Genomic DNA, 22004 nt, shown 5'->3' with positions numbered 1-22004 from the left:
GCTCAGTAGTTGTGGCTTGCAGGCTCTGGAGCACAGGCTCAGTAGCTGTGGAGTATGGGATTAGCTGCTCCGCGGCATGTGGGATCTTCCTGGACCAGGGATGGAACCCACGCCCCCTGCATTGGCAGGAGGATTCTTAACCACTGCGCCACCAGGGAAGTCCAATAGCTAGGTTTTATATGGCATCATAGACAAGGGTCATGACTCTCTGTGGGGCAAGTGGATTTTTAGCAGAGGATCAAAGCTGGTATTGCCTATCTCTGCTCTTCTCACTTGGAAGAAAAGAATACTTTGGTCTCCCTAAAAGACACTTGGGGATAGAGACTGAAGATTTTAAAGGGAAAACTACCCTTGAAAAGGGAGTGTTTAATATAAGTTTTCTGTTAGTCCATGAACCAAAAGTTAACACGTCCAGAAAAAATTCCATGTGGGAGAAGGGGGCCAGTGCCGTAAGCAAATGCTGTTGGGACAGCCAGGCTGTAGCAGACCCTGGTGGTGCCAAAGACCATCTTCCCTTGACAGTGGCCCCAGGCATGCAGGGCCCCCTTCTCTCTGTGTGTGAGATGCCCTTGTTCTTGTAACCTAATGCCTGACCACACCAGCATTGCCTGGTGCTCACACTGGGTGGATGATGTGAGGAGGCCTCCTGTTATTTAAAGATCCATCTGGGGCTCTGGCTCATTATGCCCATAGGGACCAAGATGCCTTTGATCTGAGAAGAGAGCTTGAGTTAGGCTCATGTTCTTTTTTTTTTTTTTTTTTTTTTTTTTGTGGTACGCGGGCCTCTCACTGTTGTGACCTCTCCCGTTGCGGAGCACAGGCTCAGGATGCGCAGGCTCAGCATCCATGGCTCACGGGACCAGCCGCTCCGCGGCACGTGGGATCTTCCCAGACCGGGGCACGAACCCGTGTCCCCTGTATTGGCAGGCGGACCCCCAACCACTGCGCCACTAGGGAAGCCCTAGGCTCGTGTTCCTGCTCAGGGCTTTGGGAAGCTGCAGTAGCAGCTCTAAGCATGAGGGGTTTGAGGTGAGTTTTGTGCCTGTGGATTTAAATAGCTCCTCAACTGAAGCCAAACTGTCCTTACTTCCCCTTTGTTCTCTAACACCCTTGCAAACTTTGGACAAGGGAGGAAGAGTGGGAAGGGCTTTCATTTTCTTCATTTTTTGAAATCAATTGAATGTATTGTTTCTTACTGCCTCTTTCAAAAGGATCTGTTCAGAAGCTACAAAAGTCTCTCACTCATCCATCATTCAATTAGTCAATCACTCATTAACTCACTGAATGTTTATTGAGTGTTTATTACGAACAAGGCCATGTGGTAGGTAGAAGAAGGTAGGAAACCGTACTTGAATCAAGGAACTCATAGAATTTTACAGTTAGAAGGAAGCCTCAGAGACCATCTAGTCCAACTTCCAGCTGGCGTAGGAATCCCTCTCCACCACCTCCATGACACATGACATGGGGTTCTTGGGCACTACTTGATTATATCCAGAGATGGGGAGGTCACTACTCCTAGAGTAGCCCATTCCATTGCTGGGAAGTTCTGTTATAAAAATTGCCTTTATAGTGAGCTGAAATCTCTCTTCCTGTAGCTTGGGAACCACACAGGGATCCTCCTCCCTCTTCTAGATGGCAGTATTTTCAAGTGTTGAAGACACTTGAGTTACCATTGCTCTTCTTCCACACTCTCAGTTTTCTCTTTTCTGGGTTAAAAGTTAAACCACTGGGGGCTTCCCTGGTGGCTCAGTGGTTGAGAATCCGCCTGCCGATGCAGGGGACATGGGTTCATGCCCCGGTCCGGGAAGATCCCACATGCCGTGGAACGGCTGGGCCCGTGAGCCATGGCCGCTGAGCCTGCGTGTCCGGAGCCTGTGCTCCGCAACGGGAGAGGCCACAACAGTGAGAGGCCCGCGTTCCGCAAAAAAAAAAAAAAGTTAAACTACTCCTGATTCTTCAGCAGTTTTTCATGCAGTGTGACTTCTGGACTCAGGCCCAGCTCTGCCAGCTTCCTTTAGAACTTCTTAATCTTAATAGCATTAACATAAAAATGTGCTGCTCTAACCAGCCAGGCACTGTGCTGACTTCTAATCAGACAAAGTATTGAGGACGACAGCCTCCTTTGTTCTGACTATTGTACGTGTCCCAAACTTCTCAAGGCAATAAGGATGAGTTCTCTGAGAAAGTGGTGAGCAAAGTGTTGTGGGATTTTAGGAGAGAAAGGGAATACTTTCATCTGCGGAGGATCAGGGAGGGCTGCTTGGAGGAGGCAGCATTTGCTCTAGGCATTTAAAGATGGATAGCATTTCAAGAGGCAGAGATGGGTTTGAAGAGTGGGCTGCCCTAGAGTTCATTTTGGCTACAAACAAACTAACAGACAAACAAGCAAAAAAACACGTTTTAGGCAGTGAGATTTGATAGGTGTCCTTCAATAGAAAATTAGCTAAAATCCTGCTAGGAGATGAGATACAGCTGCAATACTTTGGACGCCCTGTACAGCCAGCCCTGAGGTTTGATAACCAAATGTCACTGTGCTCCAGATAAGTGTGAAGGCCAGACAAGGTTCAAGGCCTAGAATCCTCTTTGAATGGGTTTGTCATGAACCCATTTCACAGATTTATCCTCAAGGAGAAATCTAGTGTTGTCAGACTCACCGCTCCATCTCTCCCCAGGTCTTTCACCACAAGCTGATAGGAGGTCTACTGATCGGCTCCTTCCAAGTGGACCTGGGGACCGTGTACAACCAACCTGGTGAGAAAGCATTGCCTCCCAATCTCTCTCTGTTACTCTTCTCTTACTGTGACACCTGAAGGTCAGTTAGTTTATGTGTTCTTCCATGTATCCATTTATTCAATAACACTGAGCACCAGTTTTACAAAGTGGAGCAAGACATGTGGCTCTTTTATTCTAAGTTCACAACCTAATGATGCAAATATCTTATATGTTCATACGTCCGAGCAGTTTAAAATTTTTTTTCATAAATTCTGTCTAATTTACTGCTGTTCACAATCTAATGATGCAAATATCTTATATGTTCATACGTCCGAGCAGTTTAAAATTTTTTTTTCATAAATTATGTCTAATTTACTGCTGTGAGACACAAGAAGGAAAGTTGGAAGGGTGTAGAAGTTAAGAATATGGACTCTGGGGCCAGATTGCCTGGCTTCAAATTCCACTCTGCTCTTTCCTAGCTGTGCAACCTTGGGTTAATAACTTGACTTCTCTGTGCTGCTGTTTCCTTATCTGTAAAAATGGGGATAAAATAGCACCTCCTTATAGGGTTGTTGGAGGATTCAGTGAATATATACGTAAGTGAATATATGCATAAGAATGTATACATAAGCACTTTATAGGATCTAGCACAGAATAATGACTGTGACATGCCATCTGTGGGCTTGCTGTAATTATTACTATTATCCCTGATTTGTCAGAGGAGCTAGGTAGTTTGTCCAAGGTCAAGAGCTAATAAGTAACAGAACCAACAACACACATAGATCTTCTCATGAAAGGCCCCTTCTCTTCAACAGTGATTCCAACTCACATGACCCCAAGGGGGCCAGGCAGTGAGCATCGCTGAGTGCAGTGGGCTGGGTTTAATGCAGTCAGGGGTGACACAGGCTATGGGAAATGGAGGGCAGGGCTCACAACTCTTGTGGAAGGAGTAGCATCTACTCAACTCCTTACCACCTACAGTCGTGTGGAAATGTGGGCTCCGTGTGGCCAGATCTAACAGTTTTTAAGAAGGTAAGCCTGAAGTCTAGATTTTGTAAGAGTTTTGAAGTTTGGGCTCACCGTGTAAGTCAAACAAAAAGATCCCTGAGCAGCGTTTATGGCCTGTGAAATCACGTGTGGCTTCTGCACTGCATTAATGTCCTCCTCTCCGGTCAAATCTAGACTCCTGTCCAGGCAATTTCCACTGCGTTGAAGGCTTCCCAACTCCCTGTGGCAGTTTGGAGAAAAAGATGGAGAAGTGGGTAGGAAGAGAGGAGAGGAAGGAAAGGAGGAGAGAGAGGCAGCACAAGACTTGGAAATAACTGTGCTGAGCTGGCCCCTCCTGGGGAGTAGACGGTGGGGAGCCTTCGGGTTGGAAGAGAGCTGGATGGAGCGTCGGGGTGCATCAGTGCAGGATATCTGAGCTGTCAGGACTTTTTGCAGGTCATCAGTTCTCCAACAAGTGGGCCCTGCTAATGGACCCCGGCAACATCAGGACTGGCACGAAGGGGTACCTGAAGTGTGACATCAGCGTGACTGGGAAAGGAGATGTCTTAACGCGCAATCCCAAAACCTCTGATGCCAAGGAGCAAATAGAAAAGTGAGACAGGTCCATTGAGGACCATGCAAGAGAAATGATATGTCCCAGTTTCCATGTCTCTTTCTTCTTCCTTTCCTTACGGGTTCATGAGAACTTCCAAGTTCAAGGCCTGTCCAGTGGGGATTCTGCTTTATCAGAGGCACGACGACGATGTGTCTTATCAAAGGCGTCACTATCCTTTGGGAGGTCATCTTCTAGGACAAGAACAGCCTGCCTTCCTATAATAACCCATAATAGATAAGCTGTTCTTGAGCCTATCCTATTGATCTGAATTTAGTTGATTTTTCTTTGAAGGAAGAATAATTTCAGCCACTAGCTTGTACAATGGGAAGACTTTATGTGCCTCTTCTAAGTGTTTATTCTTTAATTCCAGGACCTGAACGAGTTTGCATTCACTCTATTTTCTAAATTAATTTTTACTGGAGTACCGCATTCACCCTACTCATACTCTGTGCTGCCATCTACACTAGAAGGAAAACTCATTTTAGCGATGACGCCTATCTTTTCAGATTTTTCTCCTGTATCAGAATTCTTCTTTCTGCCTCCAAATTGCCTCTACCTTTTCTCTCTACTCTTTCAAGTGAGAAAGCTTTTTTATGTCTTATTTTTGTCCCCCCCAAGGAACCTTTTGATCCCACAAGGGTTTCCATCAGAGAGACCCTGGGCCAGATTCTACGTGAGACTCTACAGAGCTGAAGGGCTGCCCAAAATGAACTCCAGCATCATGGCGAACATCACCAAAGCCTTTGTGAGAGACAGTAAGGACCTCGTGGATCCCTTTGTGGAGGTCTCCTTTGCTGGACAGACGGTGAGGAAGGGTCATCACCAATCCTGGCAGGCCTGGACTGGAATCTTGCTCTTTACCCAGGACACTGCTGGTCAAATGACATTAAGTTAAAATCAAAATTAGGAAGTGCCCAGAGAGAGGAAGCTTGTCACAAAAAGGTTTTACATCGCATGGCAGGAAAGTAGTGGAGGGTCACCCACTCCCTCACCATTGGAGCTCGTGGAGAGAAGTGAGGGGAAGATCACAGTGCAGCACCCAGGCAGGCAGGCCTCCTCCCTCACCTCTGGCTGCTTCTCTGAGCTGTTGCCCAGTCCCCAGCCCCCAGAGGATTACCACCTCCCTTTCAATCTGCTCTACAATCTACCCAGCTAGTCCTTGTCCTGTGTAAGCCTGGACATCCCTGTTCCCAGCTGTTCCCTGCTCAAGAGCCATTGGAAGTGCTAGGGCCTGGGCACATGGTCAGAGCTTAATCCTGGTTGGCTGGACTTGGAAGCTTCAGCTGACACACATGTTGTCTCCACCCAGCCCCTCCCGTTGGCAGGGTGAATCTTGGACTATTTCTATCTTGGACCCCATTGGCATATATAGGACATATATAACCCCCATATAGAACACCACCTCCATTGTATGACGAGGAAACTGAGGTCCAGACTAGGGAAGGGATTTGCACCAGCTCCGACTTTTATAAAACATGAAGTCAGGCTCTAACTGTATCTGCTGCAATCCTGGAGATGTATGGCACTCCTTCATACACAGGTGTCAAGTTCACCCCAACCCAGTGGATGATGAGAACTTCCTGAGGGCAGGACCTGTGACAATTCACCTTTGTCCCAGATGCCCAGCACAGTGTCTGGCACAGAATAGAACATCAGTAATGTTCATGGGGTGTAACTGATTTTCTTGGGTGTCGGTGGAATCAGGTTCATTATTTTTGACAACTCACTTTGTATTTCCAGCTGGTGTGAAGTTTTCTTTAGTCGGTCAAGGGCCCCTTTCATTTCCTTCCGTGGCTCACATTTTCCTGGCTTTGTTTTTAGGGGCGAACCACGGTGCAGAAGAACTGCGCCGATCCTGTGTGGCACGAACAGGTGGTCTTCAAGGAAATGTTCCCTCCCTTGTGTCGGAGGGTGAAAATCCAGGTATGGGATGAAGGCAGCGTGAGTGATACAGTGCTGGCAACGCATTTCATCGACCTGAAGAAAATCTCCAATGAACAGGATGGAGATAAAGGTAAGGCCGCACGTGTCTGACTTGGAGATTGGGTCTCCAAATGATTGATTTAGAGCCTTCATCTTCAGAAAGAGAGGGTTGGAGCAGGCAATGTCTTAGGCACCTTCCATCCTCTGTGTGGTCTGTGGCTTGGGTTGGTTCAGGGTGGTGAACAGAGCCAGACTCTGGGAACCACGAGGCTTGTTCCCTGTTCCATGTCTTCCAGGAACATTGCTGTGTGTCCTTGAGGAAGTCACTCCCTCTCTCTGGGCCTTAGGTTTCTTAATTGAAAAATGAAGAGTTTAGATTAGATAAGAGGTTGGCAAACTGTGATCCATGGACCACATCTGGACTACCACGTATTTTTGTATGGCTCACAAGCTAAGAATGGTTTTTACGTGTTTATTTATTTATTTTTTAAAATTAATTAATTATTTATTTTTACTTTTGGCTGTGTTGGGTCTGTTGCTGCGCGTGGGCTTCCTCTGGTTGCGGCGAGCAGAGGCTACTCTTTGTTGCGGTGTGAGGGCCTCTCGTTGCGGTGGCTTCTCTTGCTGCGGAGCACGGGCTCTAGACGTGCGGGTTTCAGTAATTGTGACACGTGGGCTCAGTAGCTGTGGTTTGCGGGCTCTAGAGCGCAGGCTCTGTAGTTGTGGCGCACAGGCTTACTTGCTCCACGGCGTGTGGGATGTTCCCAGACCAGGGCTCGAACCTGTGTCTCCTGCATTGGCAGGCAGATTCTTAACCCCTGTGCCATCAGGGAAGTCCCGGTTTTTACGTGTTTAAATGGTCCAAAAAATATGGTGCCCTCAACTCACAATGGGAACTCAAGAGCATGAATATTTCAGGGAGGTCCTGCTGACTGCACTCAGAGAGCCAGGGCAAGAATGGAGAGTCCCAGCTAATCCACAGAGTCAGGCAAAGGAGTCTTCACCCAAGATAAAGCTCTTTATTTATAAAACCTAAATTAATACCTGTTAATTCTCTAAATACCCCAATCTACCTTCCCTTTTTTAAATCCCAATGCAGTCTTCCTCTGCACTACAAATTTGCATTGACCAATGTATATATTTGTGTATATGTGTGTATGTGTGTGTGTATACACACACACACATTATACTGAAGGCGTGGCTTAAGCAGAGAACGAGATTTACACATTTTTGTGCCCTGCACATAGTGACAGCATAGAAAGGCCTTGATAAATATCTACTGTTTAAATATTCATGATGTGGGAGGATTTGCCACAGGATTTCTTTCTGCAGAAAGCACACTCTGTCCACCTACAGGATTTCTCAACCAGACGTAGACATGTTACCCACAGACTTCCCTGGTGGCGCAGTGGTTAAGTATCCACCTGCCAATGCAGGGGGCACGGGTTCGAGCCCTGTTCCGGGTAGATTCACATGTCTCAGAGCAGCTAAGCCTATGAACCACAACTACTGAGCCTGCGTGCTGCAACTGCTGAAGCCCACGCACCTAGAGCCCATGCTCCGCAACAAGAGAAGCCACCGCAATGAGAAGCCCATGCACAGCAACGAAGAACCAACGCAGCCAAAAATAAATAAATTAAAAAAAAAACAAACACGTTACCCACAACTTTTCAGAAACATCTTGGTGGGTTCAGGGAGATGTATAACAATGGTTTAAAAAGTAGACATCGGGGGCCATGGGAGGGGGACGGGGGGGAATGGAGAGAGGAAGTTTTCAGGCATAAAACTATTGATAACAATAAAGCATATGGAAACTTCTCCTAGTCAAAAAGCGAGGGGATTGTTAAGCAAATTATGATATATATACTTATTAAGAGTAATGGCTAACATTCTAGACATCTCTTAAAGACTTGTGTGAAGCACTTAATATTATCTCTTTTAATCTTGATAGGTGAGATAGGTACTATTAGCACCCCCATTTTACAATTGAGGAAACCGTGGCATTGGGAAGTTAAAAAACTTCCACAGCTTGAAAATGGCAGACCTGAGAGTTGAGATTTGAACCCAGGCAGTCAAGCTCAGGACCACCATGCTATATACTGCCTGTCAAAATGGAATATTCTGTTGTCAAAGAGATGTTTGCATAGACACTGTATATTTTCCCAGATGCTCTGTATTAAGAAGGGGAACTACTTATGCTAAGAGTAAGTTAAGATCAGCAGGCCTTTTCAGTTCTACACTTAGAACATATCTCAGAATATTTACTTCTCTCAATCTCCACTACCATCACCCTGGTCCAAGCCACCCCTGTCTTCAGTTTTTTTTTTTAATATAAATTTTTAAAATTTTATTTATTTTATTTATTTATGGCTGTGTTGGGTCTTCGTTGCTGTGCGCAGGGTTTGTCTAGTTGCGGTGAGCAGGGGCTACTCTTCGTTGCAGTGCGCGGGCTTCTCGTTGCGGTGGCTTCTCTTGTTGCCAAGCACGGGCTCTAGGCGCAGGGGCTTCAGTAGTTGTGGCTCGTGGGCTCTAGAGTGCAGGCTCAGTAGTTGTGGTGCACGGGCTTAGTTGCCCCGTGGCATGTGGGATCTTCCCAGACCAGGGCTCGAACCTGTGTCCCCTGCATTGGCAGGTGGATTCTTAACCACTGCGCCACCAGGGAAGCCCACGTCTTGAGTTTTGATGGAGAAGTAGTGCTTGAACCACTGTGCCCACATCCATTCTTTGTTTTTAAATTTTTATTTATTTATTTACTTATTTCTGTCTTAGGGGAAAAGCTAAAGTCTTGACAAAAACATGGTACTAAAACAGGAAACTAACGAATGCAAAACAAAACAGAAAACAAAACAAAATCAAACCAGCATGGACTTCTGTTTCCACCTTTGAAGATAACTGATTCGGGACTTGCCCTAGCACTTTATTTAGTTGTTTTCTAACTTTTTATTTTATATCAGAGTATAGTTAATTAACAATGTTGGGTTAGTTTCAGGTGTACTACAAAGTGATTCAGTTATACATATACATGTACCTACTCTTTTTCAAATTCTTTTCCCATTTAGGTTGTTACATAACATTGAGCAGAGTTCCCTGTGCTGTACAGTAGGTCCTTGTTGGTTACCCATTTTACATATAGCGGCCCACGTCTGTCCTTAGAACCCATCACATAGTAACCAGGGTGATCTTAAAAACACACAACCGGTTAGGTCACATCTTTGCTTAAACCCCTCTAAAATATTCCCATAATTTCTAGGATACAGTCCAAAATCCTTATCAAGCCTCCCGAGACCCGCTCACCTCTCCAAACTCTTCTCACCTGCTCACTCTCTGGACTCCAGCCACATTGGCTTTCTCTTCCAGTTCCTTCTATCTCCAAGCCCCTTTCCAACTGCCATGTGCTCTTCCCTCTGCCCAGAACTCTGTCTCCTCTCTCTCTGCCTAACTCCTCTCTCCACGCCACACCAACCTGTTTTGTGTCCTTGCTGCCCAAGATACGTCTCTTTCATAGCATTTGTAATGTGATGTGAATATTTATTTGTTTAATGTTTGTATCTGCTTTATTCTCTACTGGGCTCTGTGTTTTGTGTCTACCATGATGCCTGGCACATGTTAGGAGTCAATAAATGTTCGATCAATGAGTGAACAGATGAGGAAGCAAGTTGGCATTAATAGTCTTACTACAATTGTGAACAAGCGTAGACATGCATGGAAGAGAGACTAGAAAGGATTGTAGCAAAATGGTGGTTGTGGTTGTGGCTTTTGGTGATGGGATATTCTTTTTTTTTTAATTAATTAATTAATTAATTTTGGGCTGCGTTGGGTTGCTGCGCACGGGCTTTCTCTAGTTGAGGCAAGCGAGGGCTACTCTTTGTTGCGGTGTGCAGGCTTCTCATTGCGGTGCTTTCTCTTGTTGCGGAGCACTGGCTCTAGGTGAGCAGGCTTCAGTAGTTCAGGCACGTGGGCTTCAGTGGCTGTGGCATGCGGGCTCAGTAGCTGTGGCTCGCGGGCTCTAGAGCACAGGCTCAGTAGTTGTGGCACACGGGCTTAGTTGCTCCGTGGCATGTGGGATCTTCCCAGACCAGGGATCAAACCACTGTGCCACCAGGGAAGTCCGAGATATTCTTTTCTGTTTTGTTTTGTTTTTTGGCCATGCCAAAAACTTGCGGGATCTCAGTTTCCCAGCCAGGGATTGAACCTGGGCCATGGCAGTGAAAGCCAAGAATCCTAACCACTAGGCAACCAGGGAACTCCCCGTGGCAGGATATTCTGTAAATATTTTCTCTTGTCTTTTCTTTATATTTTACATTTCTAAATGAATGTGCACAATTTTCATAAAGCAAAAAATAGCCACAGCTTGAAAGCATAACTAGGCGACTGAAGCTTGGTATCTTTACAGGCTTTCTACCCACATTCGGACCTGCCTGGATTAACCTGTATGGCTCACCCAGGAGCCAAAGTCTGATGGAAGACTACCAGGAATTGAATGAAGGTTTCAGAGAAGGCGTGTCGTTCAGGGGCAGAATTTTGGTGGAGATTGCTGTGGAGATCCTCTCGGGAGGGACACAAGAGTTTAAATTCTCCAAGGCACTCAAGGAGCTCAAGCTGTCTTCAAAGGACAAAGACTCCAAATCTTCCAAAGGCTCAAGTAAAGACAAGGGTGACAAAACTGATGGAAAAGCCCAGCAGGCTTCAGACAAAACCAACTCAACAGAGGTCGAGGTGGAGCCTTTCGATGCGCCTCTGGAGGTAGGTCTGAGCGCTGCTCCACCGCGTCTGTGATTTGAGCCCAGAGCAGGGACAGCACCTGCCACAGGCTTCCAAAGACCCGCAGAGGTGACACTGCCCCTCCAAAACATGTGTTGGCTCATGTATTCCGGGGCTGGTCCTCTGCCTCTTCCTGCTCACATCACAGCCATCTGCTCATGATACATTCCATCCGTGTCCCCCCCAAATACGGATTCCCATGGCAACCAAAGTAAAAGAGAAATAAAAGTGCTCTGGGGGAGCTGGTGGGAGTGGGTGGTGGGGTGATGGACTGAAGTCTATCCGTGGCCTAATTTTGTTTAGTTTTGTGAGCTTAACGTACGCTCTGGATGTGAGATAATGTGGGATGAGGGATGAAGAGGAAGAAGAGTGGGTGACAAGCTGTGGGATGAAAGAAAGTGAGAAACCTATTCTCCTGCCCCCCCCCACCACGGCTGTGGGGAAATCACAGCTGGAAGGAATGGTTATCTTTGCTTGTGATTCAACATAATGCACAGCAGCATCTTTTAGCCCAGTTCTGTGTTATGGTAGAGAGATCTGGGGCTCCAAGAGGAATACAAACCATGAATATCCTCTCAATTGTTTAGTTCAGCAATAGTACTTTGTAGTTGCAAACGAAGGAATTTTATGTTTTGGTGGGTAGATTATAGCTTGGATGATTCTACCTCTGGGAGTGGGTTTCTCAGGTCATCCAGACAATAATTTTAGATGGGGGAAGGGAGGTAATGGCCAGTCTTCCTGAGCTGTCCATTCCTGGTAGAGACTAGACAGATGGAAGGATTTTTAGTATGTGGGTCACCTTAGCTTTGGAAGAGCCACTTAATTTTACTGCTGGGAGCTAATAAATCTTAAGAAACAGTGCGGGGGAGAGGTTGTAGCTCAGGGTTGGAAATCTTGGGGATTGGTCCTATTCATGGCTCTGATACTAACACCCCTCCGTGTTTCAGTTTACTCATCAACAGAATGGGGTGGTAATGGTCCCTCTGTCGTAGGCACCTCCTGGAGTGAATGAGGGAATAGTTGTAAAATGGTCCGCAGAGTTCTTAGCACATCCATGGTGAGCAGGCAATACCTTTGCTGTTGCTGTGGTTACCAGTGTGTTTCTATGGTTTACTCCCACCACCAGGGGAAGGTTATTCAGAGCTCTCCACCCTGCTTGACTTTTTTTGGACTTTGCCAAAAATTGTGGGTAGCTTAGTGGCCACCTAAACTGATATCCCCTGTATCTGTCCCTGTTGAATGTCCCATTCTTTTCTAAACAGAGGCTGCAAAGTGGAAAGGGGCTAGTTGAAGATTTCTTTAACCTAAGTCAATATCTTCAAGATATTTTGCTGAGGTCATCTGAAAAAGTAAAGTCTAGCAGAAAGCCAGGGTGACTGGGAACTTATGTGGGGTAGAGCATCCATTTTTCTACAAGGCCAGGGGGCCATCTTGGCTATTGCATGATCTGAGGGGGAAAATTCAGACCCTTATTTCATTCGAACTTTTATTTCATTCAAACCCTTATTTCTCCTCCCTCCTCTCTTAATCTTGGCTTTCTGGTTTGTGGTCAGTTCCTTGCTGTGTTTATTAGTTATCTATTGCTGTATAGCAAATTACCCCCAATTTTAGCAGCACGAAATAAACAAATGTTTATTTCCTCTGTGGGTGAGGAACTTGGGAATACCTTAGCTTGGTGGGTCTGGCTCAGAATCTCTCATGAGGTTCCCATTTAGATGTTGGTAGGGGCAGCACTTATCTGAAAGCTTGACTCAAGCGGTAGGATCTAATTCCAACATGGCGCACTCACATGGCTGTGGGCAGGAGGCCTCAGTTCCTCACTACACGGACCCTTCCATAGGCTGCTCGAGTGTCGTCGTGGAAGATGACTTCCCCCAGAGTGGGTGATCCAAGAGAGAGCAAGGCAGAAACTGCTATGTCTTTTATGACCAAATCCATGGAAGTCACACCCTGACATTTAGGCCACATTCTAATTGTTAGAAATGAGCAGCAAGTCCAGGCCATGCTGAAAGGGGTGGGGGGCGGAAATTAGCCTTCACCTTTTAAGGGGAAGATTTTCCAAGAATTTGTGGACATATTTTAAAACCACCACACTGGGCTCCTCCCTTTCCCAGAGTCTCAACAGCTCAGAGTTTGCCCTTACCAACATGGTAACATCCCTTTTCTGCAGCATCTTCTTCTTTTTTAGCTCTCCAGGGTCCTCCAGCTCTAATCACCTTTGCTGCAGCCTTACTCTCATTGCATATCTGGAAAAATGAAATCCCATGTTGCTGGCTTTCAAAACTCACCCTCATCACCACCATCAAAGCTTTTCTCCCTTAGGTCAAACTTCGTATTCATTTTTAAATCCTCAGCATTGGAAGGAATAAAAATAGAGTCTGACTCCATGAAATTTATGGTTATAGAAAGGGAGATAAGACATACAAAATAAATATACAGGAAGTGGAAAGTGATAAGTGTGATAAGTAGGGACAGAGAAAGTGCTATTATTTCCTGGAGTGAGTGCCGTATAATGATTAAAATGTTGGGCTCCCAAGTAAGACAGCTGGGTTTAAGACATGGCAGTATGGTGCAGTGGTCACTGCCCCAGCCTCTGGACAAACATTCCCTCTGTTTGAATCTTTGAGCAAGTGACATAAGCTCCTTAGGTTTATTTCCAATAACAACCTCTACTTCATCGGCTCACAGTGAGGATTTAATGAATTAATACAGCAAAGTGCTTATTAGAGCCTGGCACGTAGTAAGTGCTCTATAAGTATTAGTCATGTTTAGTAACTTTGGACAGATATCTTAATCTTTCACGGAATTGCAGTGTCTTCATCTTTAAATGGGTATAATAGAAAGATCCCCCTCCTAGGATAGTTATGAGAATTACATGAGGTAATGTAGGTAAAATTCTTCATACCACACCTGACACATAGTAAGAGTTCTGTAAACATTACCATCATCATTTTTCTAACTCAGGGAGTCAATGGATGCTTCCAGAAGAAGAGGCATTTGGGTTGGACCTTGAAGGGTGGGTGGGATTAAGACATGAATTATAGTTGAAATACTTATGGTGACTGCCACTTGTAGCATTGATATGAGTAGGCTTTATAATAGGTATTGCACATGGATGATCTCATTTCTTCCCTGTGTGGGTCCTACTATGATGTTTATTTCACAGACAAGGAAAATGACACCCGGGCAATGGACATGGCTTGCCCAAAGTCAACAGCTAGGAAGTAGCAGAGTTGGGATTTGAAGAGGGGATTGGCTGGCCTTGGAACCTGCTGTCCCTCTTCCAGGCTCTATGGCCTCCATTCCCTTCTGGTCTCTGAGTGGTTTTTAACCTCCTCCCAGATAGTAAACTTGGCCCCACGAAGGCACGATAAGGGGCTGGCTTACAGCCAAGGGACACAGTGGTGGCAGGTGGGAGTGGTGTGTGCTCTGTGACTAAGAGCCAGCACTAGGTCCCCACCCTGTCCCACATTTCCTGGTCAATAGAAACATTTCCTGCTGATGCCAAGAGCACAGGAGGCTCGTGTGTGAAGGAAGGGTCTCAAAAAAGAGAGAGGAATACAGGTCAGGGCTCTTGATTGAAGGGAGCTCTTAATCTATGAAGCCACGACAGCTTTATTTCCTTAAATGAACCCTATTGCTTTTTCTGCTGAGTTTAATAAGTCCAAGGGTAAAACCAGAAAGAACAGACTATAAATCCAGCTCATTCAGCCTCTTCGCTCAAAAATGTGATGCTGTGTCATGTGGTGTCCCAGCTACACATGCTCCTTGAACAATCAACCTCTTAGAAAGATATGTATACCAAGCTTACCTTTAAAATAAAAGGAAATTTGATTGTAAGGTTGAAGCTCAGGAGGTGGAGACTACATCATTCTAGATAAATGACTGAATTTGGATTTGCAATTTGTAGGTCCTGGTTTCTCCCAGTCTGATTAGAGGGGAAACTATGTGCCATTTCAGGCTGACACCAAGACTCAAGTTTCTATAAATTACCTTGGACCGGGTTGGCATCACTAATTCAGCTTCCTCCTGCTAAAAAAAGAGGGAGCCCTGTCTAATGTATTTTTTTCTTTCTATAGATTGTACCAGAAAAACAAGAGGAATTTTTACTCTTTGGAGCATTTTTTGAAGCTACCATGATTGACCGGAGGATTGGAGATAAACCCATTAGCTTTGAAGTTTCTATTGGTAAGTGCAGACAAGCACGGCGCCTGGCACATGGCATGAACTTTATACCTACCTCTTAAATAAATGAATTAGTGTGTTACGTGAAGATGGTAGCACTCTGCTGGAGGTTTGCACCTCAGGAAGAAATGAATAAATCCTTATCCACTCTGGTGTTAATATGTAAGGGATAGATTTATTTTCATACTTACAAAACAGGATTAAGAATATAAACCTTGCATTCAGACAGACTTGGACTACTAATTCTGGTTCCCTTACCCTAGGCTCACTTAATTTCTCCGGGTCTCAGTTTCTTCGTCTATAAAATGGGTATAATGATAACTCCTCATGGAGCTGTTGCAAGGGTTTAATGAGTTAATGCATGCAACATGCCACACATATAATAGGTGCTGTTATTATAACTCCCAGCAATCTTCCTGGACTGATGTACATCTGGGAAAACCACTCCAAGAAAGAGCATTCCATCAGAGAAGGTCTTGATTTATATTTGGGAAGTTCTCCATCAGTGGAGCAGAAGGAAATGGAGATGGAATCCAGTTAATTTGTAACTTAAGTAATTTTTACAAAAAAACCCTAAGATGTATGTTGATGATGGCTTAGTGTCATTGTTAATCTTATTTCTTTGGTCTGCCCATCACTCTGCCTTCATGCTGAGAGCTTATTTCCCTGCCCTGGGAAGACATAAACTTGGATCCTTTCTGCCAAGCAGCCTGATTCTGCTTATTGACACCTGGCCCTTCTCCCCTTGCTACTGGCTCTTCAGGTAACTTTGGGAACTTGATTGATGGGGGATCGCATCATGGGAATAGGAAGAAGTCAGTTGACCCAGCGGAAGACGATGCTCTTCCACTGCTGCATGAAGGAGAAGGGGACGCAGCCATGCCCATGGTCTCCACCACTCACCCCGAGAAGCCACTCGTGACAGAAGGGAACAGGTAGGAGACACAGCAGGTGAGAGTAGCCGGGGTTTCTGACAGTAGAAGCTTGACCAATTTCTGGGACTGTTTGATTCAGTTCTTCCCTAAAACTGGAAACATTCTTTATCTTATTTATAAGAACAAGGTGCAGGGCTTCCCTGGTGGCACAGTGGTTGAGAGTCTGCCTGCCGATGCAGGGGACACGGGTTCGTGCCCTGGTCCGGGAAGATCCCACATGCCGCGGAGCGGCTGGGCCCATGAGCCATGGCCGCTGAGCCTGCACGTCCGGAGCCTGTTGCTCTGCAACAGGAGAGGCCACAACAGTGAGAGGCCTGCATACCACAAAAAAAAAAAAAAAAAGAACAAGGTGCAAACAAGGGCAACATGGTAAGTGCCACTCTCCTGAATTCTTAGTAACATGTTGACAGCTCTCCAAACGACACATCCAGGGGATTCATGTAAGGGCAGAGCAATGATGATGGTTATTATTATCATATCTGAAGCTCCATTCATTCTGTAACTTTGAAGCATAGCAAGGTAGGAAGGTCAGATGTTAAAATTTCAATCCCAAATCCTATTAACAGTTGTTATAGTCATCTGAATATAATGTAAACTCAAGTTGGTGGAATTATTAGATACATGATTTATTATCTTATTTTTGCCCACCATCAAACTGAAGAACTCAAAAATGAGTGTCAGCCACCAGAAAAGACCGTTTCAGAAAACTGCTGGGGCACCTACATGTGCCCTCACTGATCGTTAATCCAAGTAACATTTCAACATGCAAAGAGAAGTGAAATTATAGAACTGTCTTAAGAAAGTGTTGTCAACCAAATAGTTTATGAGAAGGGAAAGCCACACGTAGAGAAATTCTTCTGTGTTCTGAGCTTTATGCCATGAGTAAAAAAATATGATCTCACTGGATTGTCATAAGAGAACATGGCTCTCCCTGTTCACGTGTAAGGGGATGGGAACCACATCGTTAGTTCTCTTCAGTCTTCGCTCTTCTCTCTCTGGGCACGAACCCATGGCTTACCGACCACTGTTAGAATAATGAGTCTCACATCTATTTCCCCAGACGGGCTTCTTTCCTGAGCAGCAGGTCCAAACACCTCCATTTGGGGGTCCCTGGATTATTCACCAGACTCATTGTCTTCACAGACAACTTTGCCCCTTTTCCTATCTTTCCCATCTCAGAGACTGGTCATAACATTGTCTGCATCCTCCAAGCCACAAATCAGAAAGTTGGCAAGTGTTCACTTTTCCCTTCCTACCCGTATCCAATTAGTGATGAAGTCTGGTCAATTCGAGTTCTCCAGTGTGTTCTCTATTGCCATTTCTTGAATCTGGCCTGTCAGCACCTTTGGCCTCAATTATTTTAAACACCTCTTACCTGGCTTGGATCTGTTTCAAGAAATTCACTGAACTATCTATCTGAACTCCCCAGTCCCCTGATTGACATTATACATTCGCTGTCTGTGGCTTTCAGAATTAATTTCAGAGGACATTTTTTTTTTTTTTTTTTTTTTTTTTGCGGTACGCGGGTCTCTCACTGTTGTGGCCTCTCCTGTTGCGGAGCACAGGCTCCAGACGCGCAGGCTCAGCGGCCATGGCTTATGGGCCCAGCCGCTCTGCGGCGTGTGGGATCCTCCCGGACCGGAGCACGAACCCATGTCCCCTGCATCGGCAGGCGGACTCTCAACCACTGCGCCACCAGGGAAGCCCAGAGCACATATTTTGTTGATTTGATCCCTACCCACTTCTCTACGATAACCTCTGGGTATTCCCCAAACCCCAGCGTTCCCACAGCACCATTCCCCAGATGGGTCCTGTGGTTTGCCATGTCTGGGCCTTTGAACACGCTCTTCCTTCTGCCAGAGGCAACAAGCGCCCTCCTCAGAACTGCTTGCTTCTGTTACCTTTCAAGACTAAGTTCAAGTTCCCTTCCCTGAATCCCAAGTCTTATTTGGACCTTCTCTACTCACCTGCATCAAACATTAATCACACTGCATTAAGATATTTTTACTAGTCTGTCTCCCTATTAGACTGTGAGTACCCTGAGGGCAAAGGACTGTGTCTTGTTCACCTTTGGATCTGCTCATCTCCATGCCAGGCACATAGTAGACGCTCATGACTGTTTCTGAATGAGTTAAGGACATGCTATAACTGGGTTGGGCACAGGGTACTATGTGGGTAGAGGGGGGCAGTGGAGGAGGTGAAGAGTTGGGAAAGGTCACAACAAGGGCGACATCCTAAAGGGCGACAACGAGCTTAAGGGACAGAAAGCGACTGTCTGGGACAAAGTAGGAAGCAGTAAGTGAAAATAATAATTTTTGAGCATGGCCTACATTTTCTAAATCCTGTCTCTCCCATGGACCACCCTCCCCCTCCCACAGGCCACCTTCTTTGGGGTCTTTTTTATGGGTCCCTGGCAGCCACCCTCCTTTACACGCACCAAAAAGGACCCCAAACTTCCCAGCCCTTTAATGGCTTCTCTGTCCAGTCTCGAAACTGAGGACATCAATGAACAGGATCTGCAGCTCTGGGAGGCTTTTATGAGACTCTCAGTGGTACTCTGCATCCTTTCGCCGGGATCCTTTTGGCAGTGAAAACATCCCCACCTTGTTAGACTAGCCCGTTGTTGACTGTTGGAGGGGATGTCAGGGGATGTAGTATGGGAAGGGTTTGAGAGGAAATGAGAGCTCTACGGAACCCTCAGATGGACCTCACATTAGTCCTGACAGGCTGGCTCAAAGAGACCAAGATGCCATGCTGGTGTTTTGGGGCTTTATATTCCTGTCACTATATTGAGGCTCTGTCCACATAGTGGCAAGCCAGGGTGGTAGCAGCTGAACTGGGGGATTTTCTAATAGACCACCACACACACACATGCACGCATGTGCACACACAACATACACACACATGCACATACACACACAATTTGTCTGTTGCCTCCATGACAAGACTGGCCTGCCTTCCACGTTTCTCTTCACACAGACCCGGGTGTTTGTGGGACAATTACAGGCGGCTGGGGGCAAACCTCATTAAGAATATCGCTGTCTTTAGTCAGGGAACTTCAGCTTTTTGCTACACCTCTCCCATCTTCCCTGCTTTCACATCCATCCCTTTCCTCCTTGGGAACTGAATTCTACCGGTTAGTTCCTTCTTTTCTGTCTTCAGTCTCATCCTCTTAACTTTTTTCTTATCATCATTTAAGCACATCCAACCATCGCCATCAGCCATTCTCTTTGGCTCCACAGCTCCCCTTCCAGCTACTTTGCCATCCCTCTCATCCCTGCTTAGTCAAGCAGGTCATCTGCATTACCGGCACCAATGCCCAGCAACAGTACATTTTGTATGGATGGATGAATGGACGGCAAGCCATGGGATGCTGACGTTTAGTTTGAAGCACATGACTTCATCTTCATTAATATTATTACCCTCTTAGATTTCTCTAGCGATTTCAGTTTATAAAATACATTCACATCTGTTATCTCGGTTGATCCTTACACAGTCAGGGCCCAGCATATAGACCTTAAAAGGAAAAAGATGTTAGTTTTTCTCCTTTCTCTCTTCTCTCAATTGGAAAGAGAATTTCTCCTTGAAGAGGGCTTGCCTTGCCTCTTGTGAGATCATTTCTAAACTTTGCCCTGGGTCAGAGGGTGGTAGCTGTTATTACCTCACCGCTGTAGCCATATAGCAGTTCGTTGCTTATTGTCTATGGATCCCCAAGTAAAGGCTATGGATGGAATTAATAGTTTGACTATTTTGTTGTCACCCTTCCCCCAACCCACCCAGAACATACAAACATGAACAGGTTACTGGGATTGTCTGAAAAACACTGATCACCAACTAACTTCCAGACCTAATGTGTTTTCCCAGGAATTACAACTATTTGCCATTCGAGGCCAAGAAGCCCTGTGTCTATTTCATCAGTTCTTGGGGAGACCAGACGTTTAGGCTGCATTGGTCCAACATGCTGGAGAAAATGGCGGACCTCCTGGTAGGTGACTCTGACAGGTGATGGATTTGAATATTGGGAAGCTGGAGGCAAAGGGGATTTTTTTCCACCCAGTAGAGGGTCTTGACCTCAGTTTAAATACAAGTGAATTGAGGCTGCTGCATTTGGAGGACACCTGGCTCCTACCACACGGACCCAGGGGAACGAGAATACATTTTGCAAAATCCCTTGACTTTAAATCAAATTATCCAAATTCAAATCCCTGCTCTGCTTCTAACTGTTATAGGACCTAGGGATAGGCCACTTTCCCAATCTCCAAAGGCAAGGGATGGACAGCTTTCTCACAAAATTGATAGATCTTAGCTTCAACTAATATAAAATGCTAAGTCCTAAACACGGTGGACAATTCCTCCAAGTTCAAGCCCTGACACCTCTCCAGTCCTACGTCTCACGTGCTCTTCCTCCTTACTGTGTTCCAAGCACGCTGGTCTCCTTTCAAGTGCCTCAAAGAAACCAGGCTCCTCTGTGCCTCCTAGCCACCTCCATGCTGTTCCCTCTGTCAGGGCTGCTTTTCCCCTTCATGTTTCTCCTGTGAAGCCCAGTCAACCTCTAGGGCTCATATTTAAGCACTTCCTCAGAGAAACCTTCTTACTCGCTCCCTTTTACCCTCTTCCATCATATCCTGCTCTTTTCCTTCAGAATTATGTGAGGAATTGAATGTGTGGAAGTATTTAAAACAGCACCTATATGTGAAAAATACTAGGCTGTCCCACCCAACCCCTGCCAGGTGGAGCGGGGGAAGAAAACCTGGAAACACTGCTCCTTTGGTATCTCCCTCCCTTTGTGATTCCTTTTCGTTTACTCCACATTCCTCTTTCCAGCCCACACATCTCATGGGCAGTGTCCTCTCCTCTCTGTCCCACTGTGCCTCACCAGGGGACCCTGGTCTGTTCCCTCTCATTCCATGAAAACCCACACGAAGGAAAGCACACATTTCTCTCTCCCGTTTGCTTTATAATTCTGTCTCCAATTACGTAAAACACGGTATTGGGGGCTTCTCTGGTGGCGCAGTGGTTGAGAATCCGCCTGCCAATGCAGGGGGCACGGGTTCAAGCCCTGGTCTGGGAAGATCCCACATGCCGCAGGGCAACTAAGTCCGGGTGCCACAACTATTGATCCTGCAATCTAGAGCCCGCGAGCCACAACTACTGAAGCCCGCGCTCCTAGAGCCCGTGCTACGCAAACAAGAGAGGCCACTGCAATGAAAAGGCCGCGCACTGCAAGGAAGAGGAGCCCCCGCTTGCCGCAACTAGAGAAAGCCCGCATGCAGCAACGAAGACCCGACGCAGCCAAAAATATAATTAATTAAAACAAAACAAAACACAGTATTGCCTCTGGCCATGGGGATTGCAGGCATCATGGAGACGGAGTCTGAAAGCGGTCATGGAGTCTGGGTTTGGAGTCACGCCATGGGGAGGCCATGGACTCGCTTTTTACGGCTGGTCTTGCTTCTCCTTCAGACAAAGTAGTTTATTTCTAAAAGGCTTGAACAAACAAATCAGAATTTTTTTATCCCTAGAGGCCATAGTAGCCTTGAGCACTTGTTTCTAATTCTTTCTCAGAGCCAGGATCCCTGCCATGCGTGGCATATCATGGCTAACCTGACTGAATGTTTACTAAGCACCAAGCACGGTTTGAAGAAGTTCACATCTCCCTATGGGGCTATAGGTGGGTACCATTATTACCAGATTTTACAGATGAGGAAACTGGGCAGAAGTGGGTGAGGTCACCTGATAAAGCCTGGATTTGGATGTCGTAGGTAGTCTGACTCCCAAGCCTAAACCTTTAACCGCTCCACAGTGTTGCCTGTACTTATAGTGAAGGGGGAAAGAGGGAAATATATGTCCCTAGGCATGTGACGGAGGATGTTGTTGTTGTAAAT

At 46.0% G+C, this 22004-nt stretch overlaps 1 protein-coding gene across 2 annotated transcripts in view; it reads left to right on the top strand.

Moving 5' to 3' along the window:
• Positions 1-22004, top strand: part of FER1L6 (fer-1 like family member 6) — a 134166-nt gene that overhangs the window by 22071 nt on the left and 90091 nt on the right. For both annotated transcript variants that reach the window (XR_016388312.1, XM_022554020.3), the window contains exons 6-13: positions 2673-2751; positions 4156-4312; positions 4934-5120; positions 6137-6329; positions 10632-10981; positions 15079-15187; positions 15948-16119; positions 19984-20104. Coding sequence is in view for 1 of the 2 variants with exons in the window: in XM_022554020.3 (XP_022409728.3) it covers positions 2673-2751; positions 4156-4312; positions 4934-5120; positions 6137-6329; positions 10632-10981; positions 15079-15187; positions 15948-16119; positions 19984-20104 (1368 nt within the window). In the remaining variant the exon portion in view is untranslated. The remainder of the gene's footprint in view (positions 1-2672; positions 2752-4155; positions 4313-4933; positions 5121-6136; positions 6330-10631; positions 10982-15078; positions 15188-15947; positions 16120-19983; positions 20105-22004) is intronic.

This window comes from Delphinapterus leucas, chromosome 17 (assembly GCF_059928025.1).
Source record: "Delphinapterus leucas isolate spDelLeu-1000000601 "Yukka" chromosome 17, BTC_Dleu_Yukka2, whole genome shotgun sequence".
In the NCBI taxonomy this organism is placed as follows: Eukaryota; Metazoa; Chordata; class Mammalia; order Artiodactyla; family Monodontidae; genus Delphinapterus; species Delphinapterus leucas.
The sequence above is the reverse complement of the archived record's forward strand: the minus strand, read 5'-3'. Positions and strand labels throughout refer to the sequence as shown.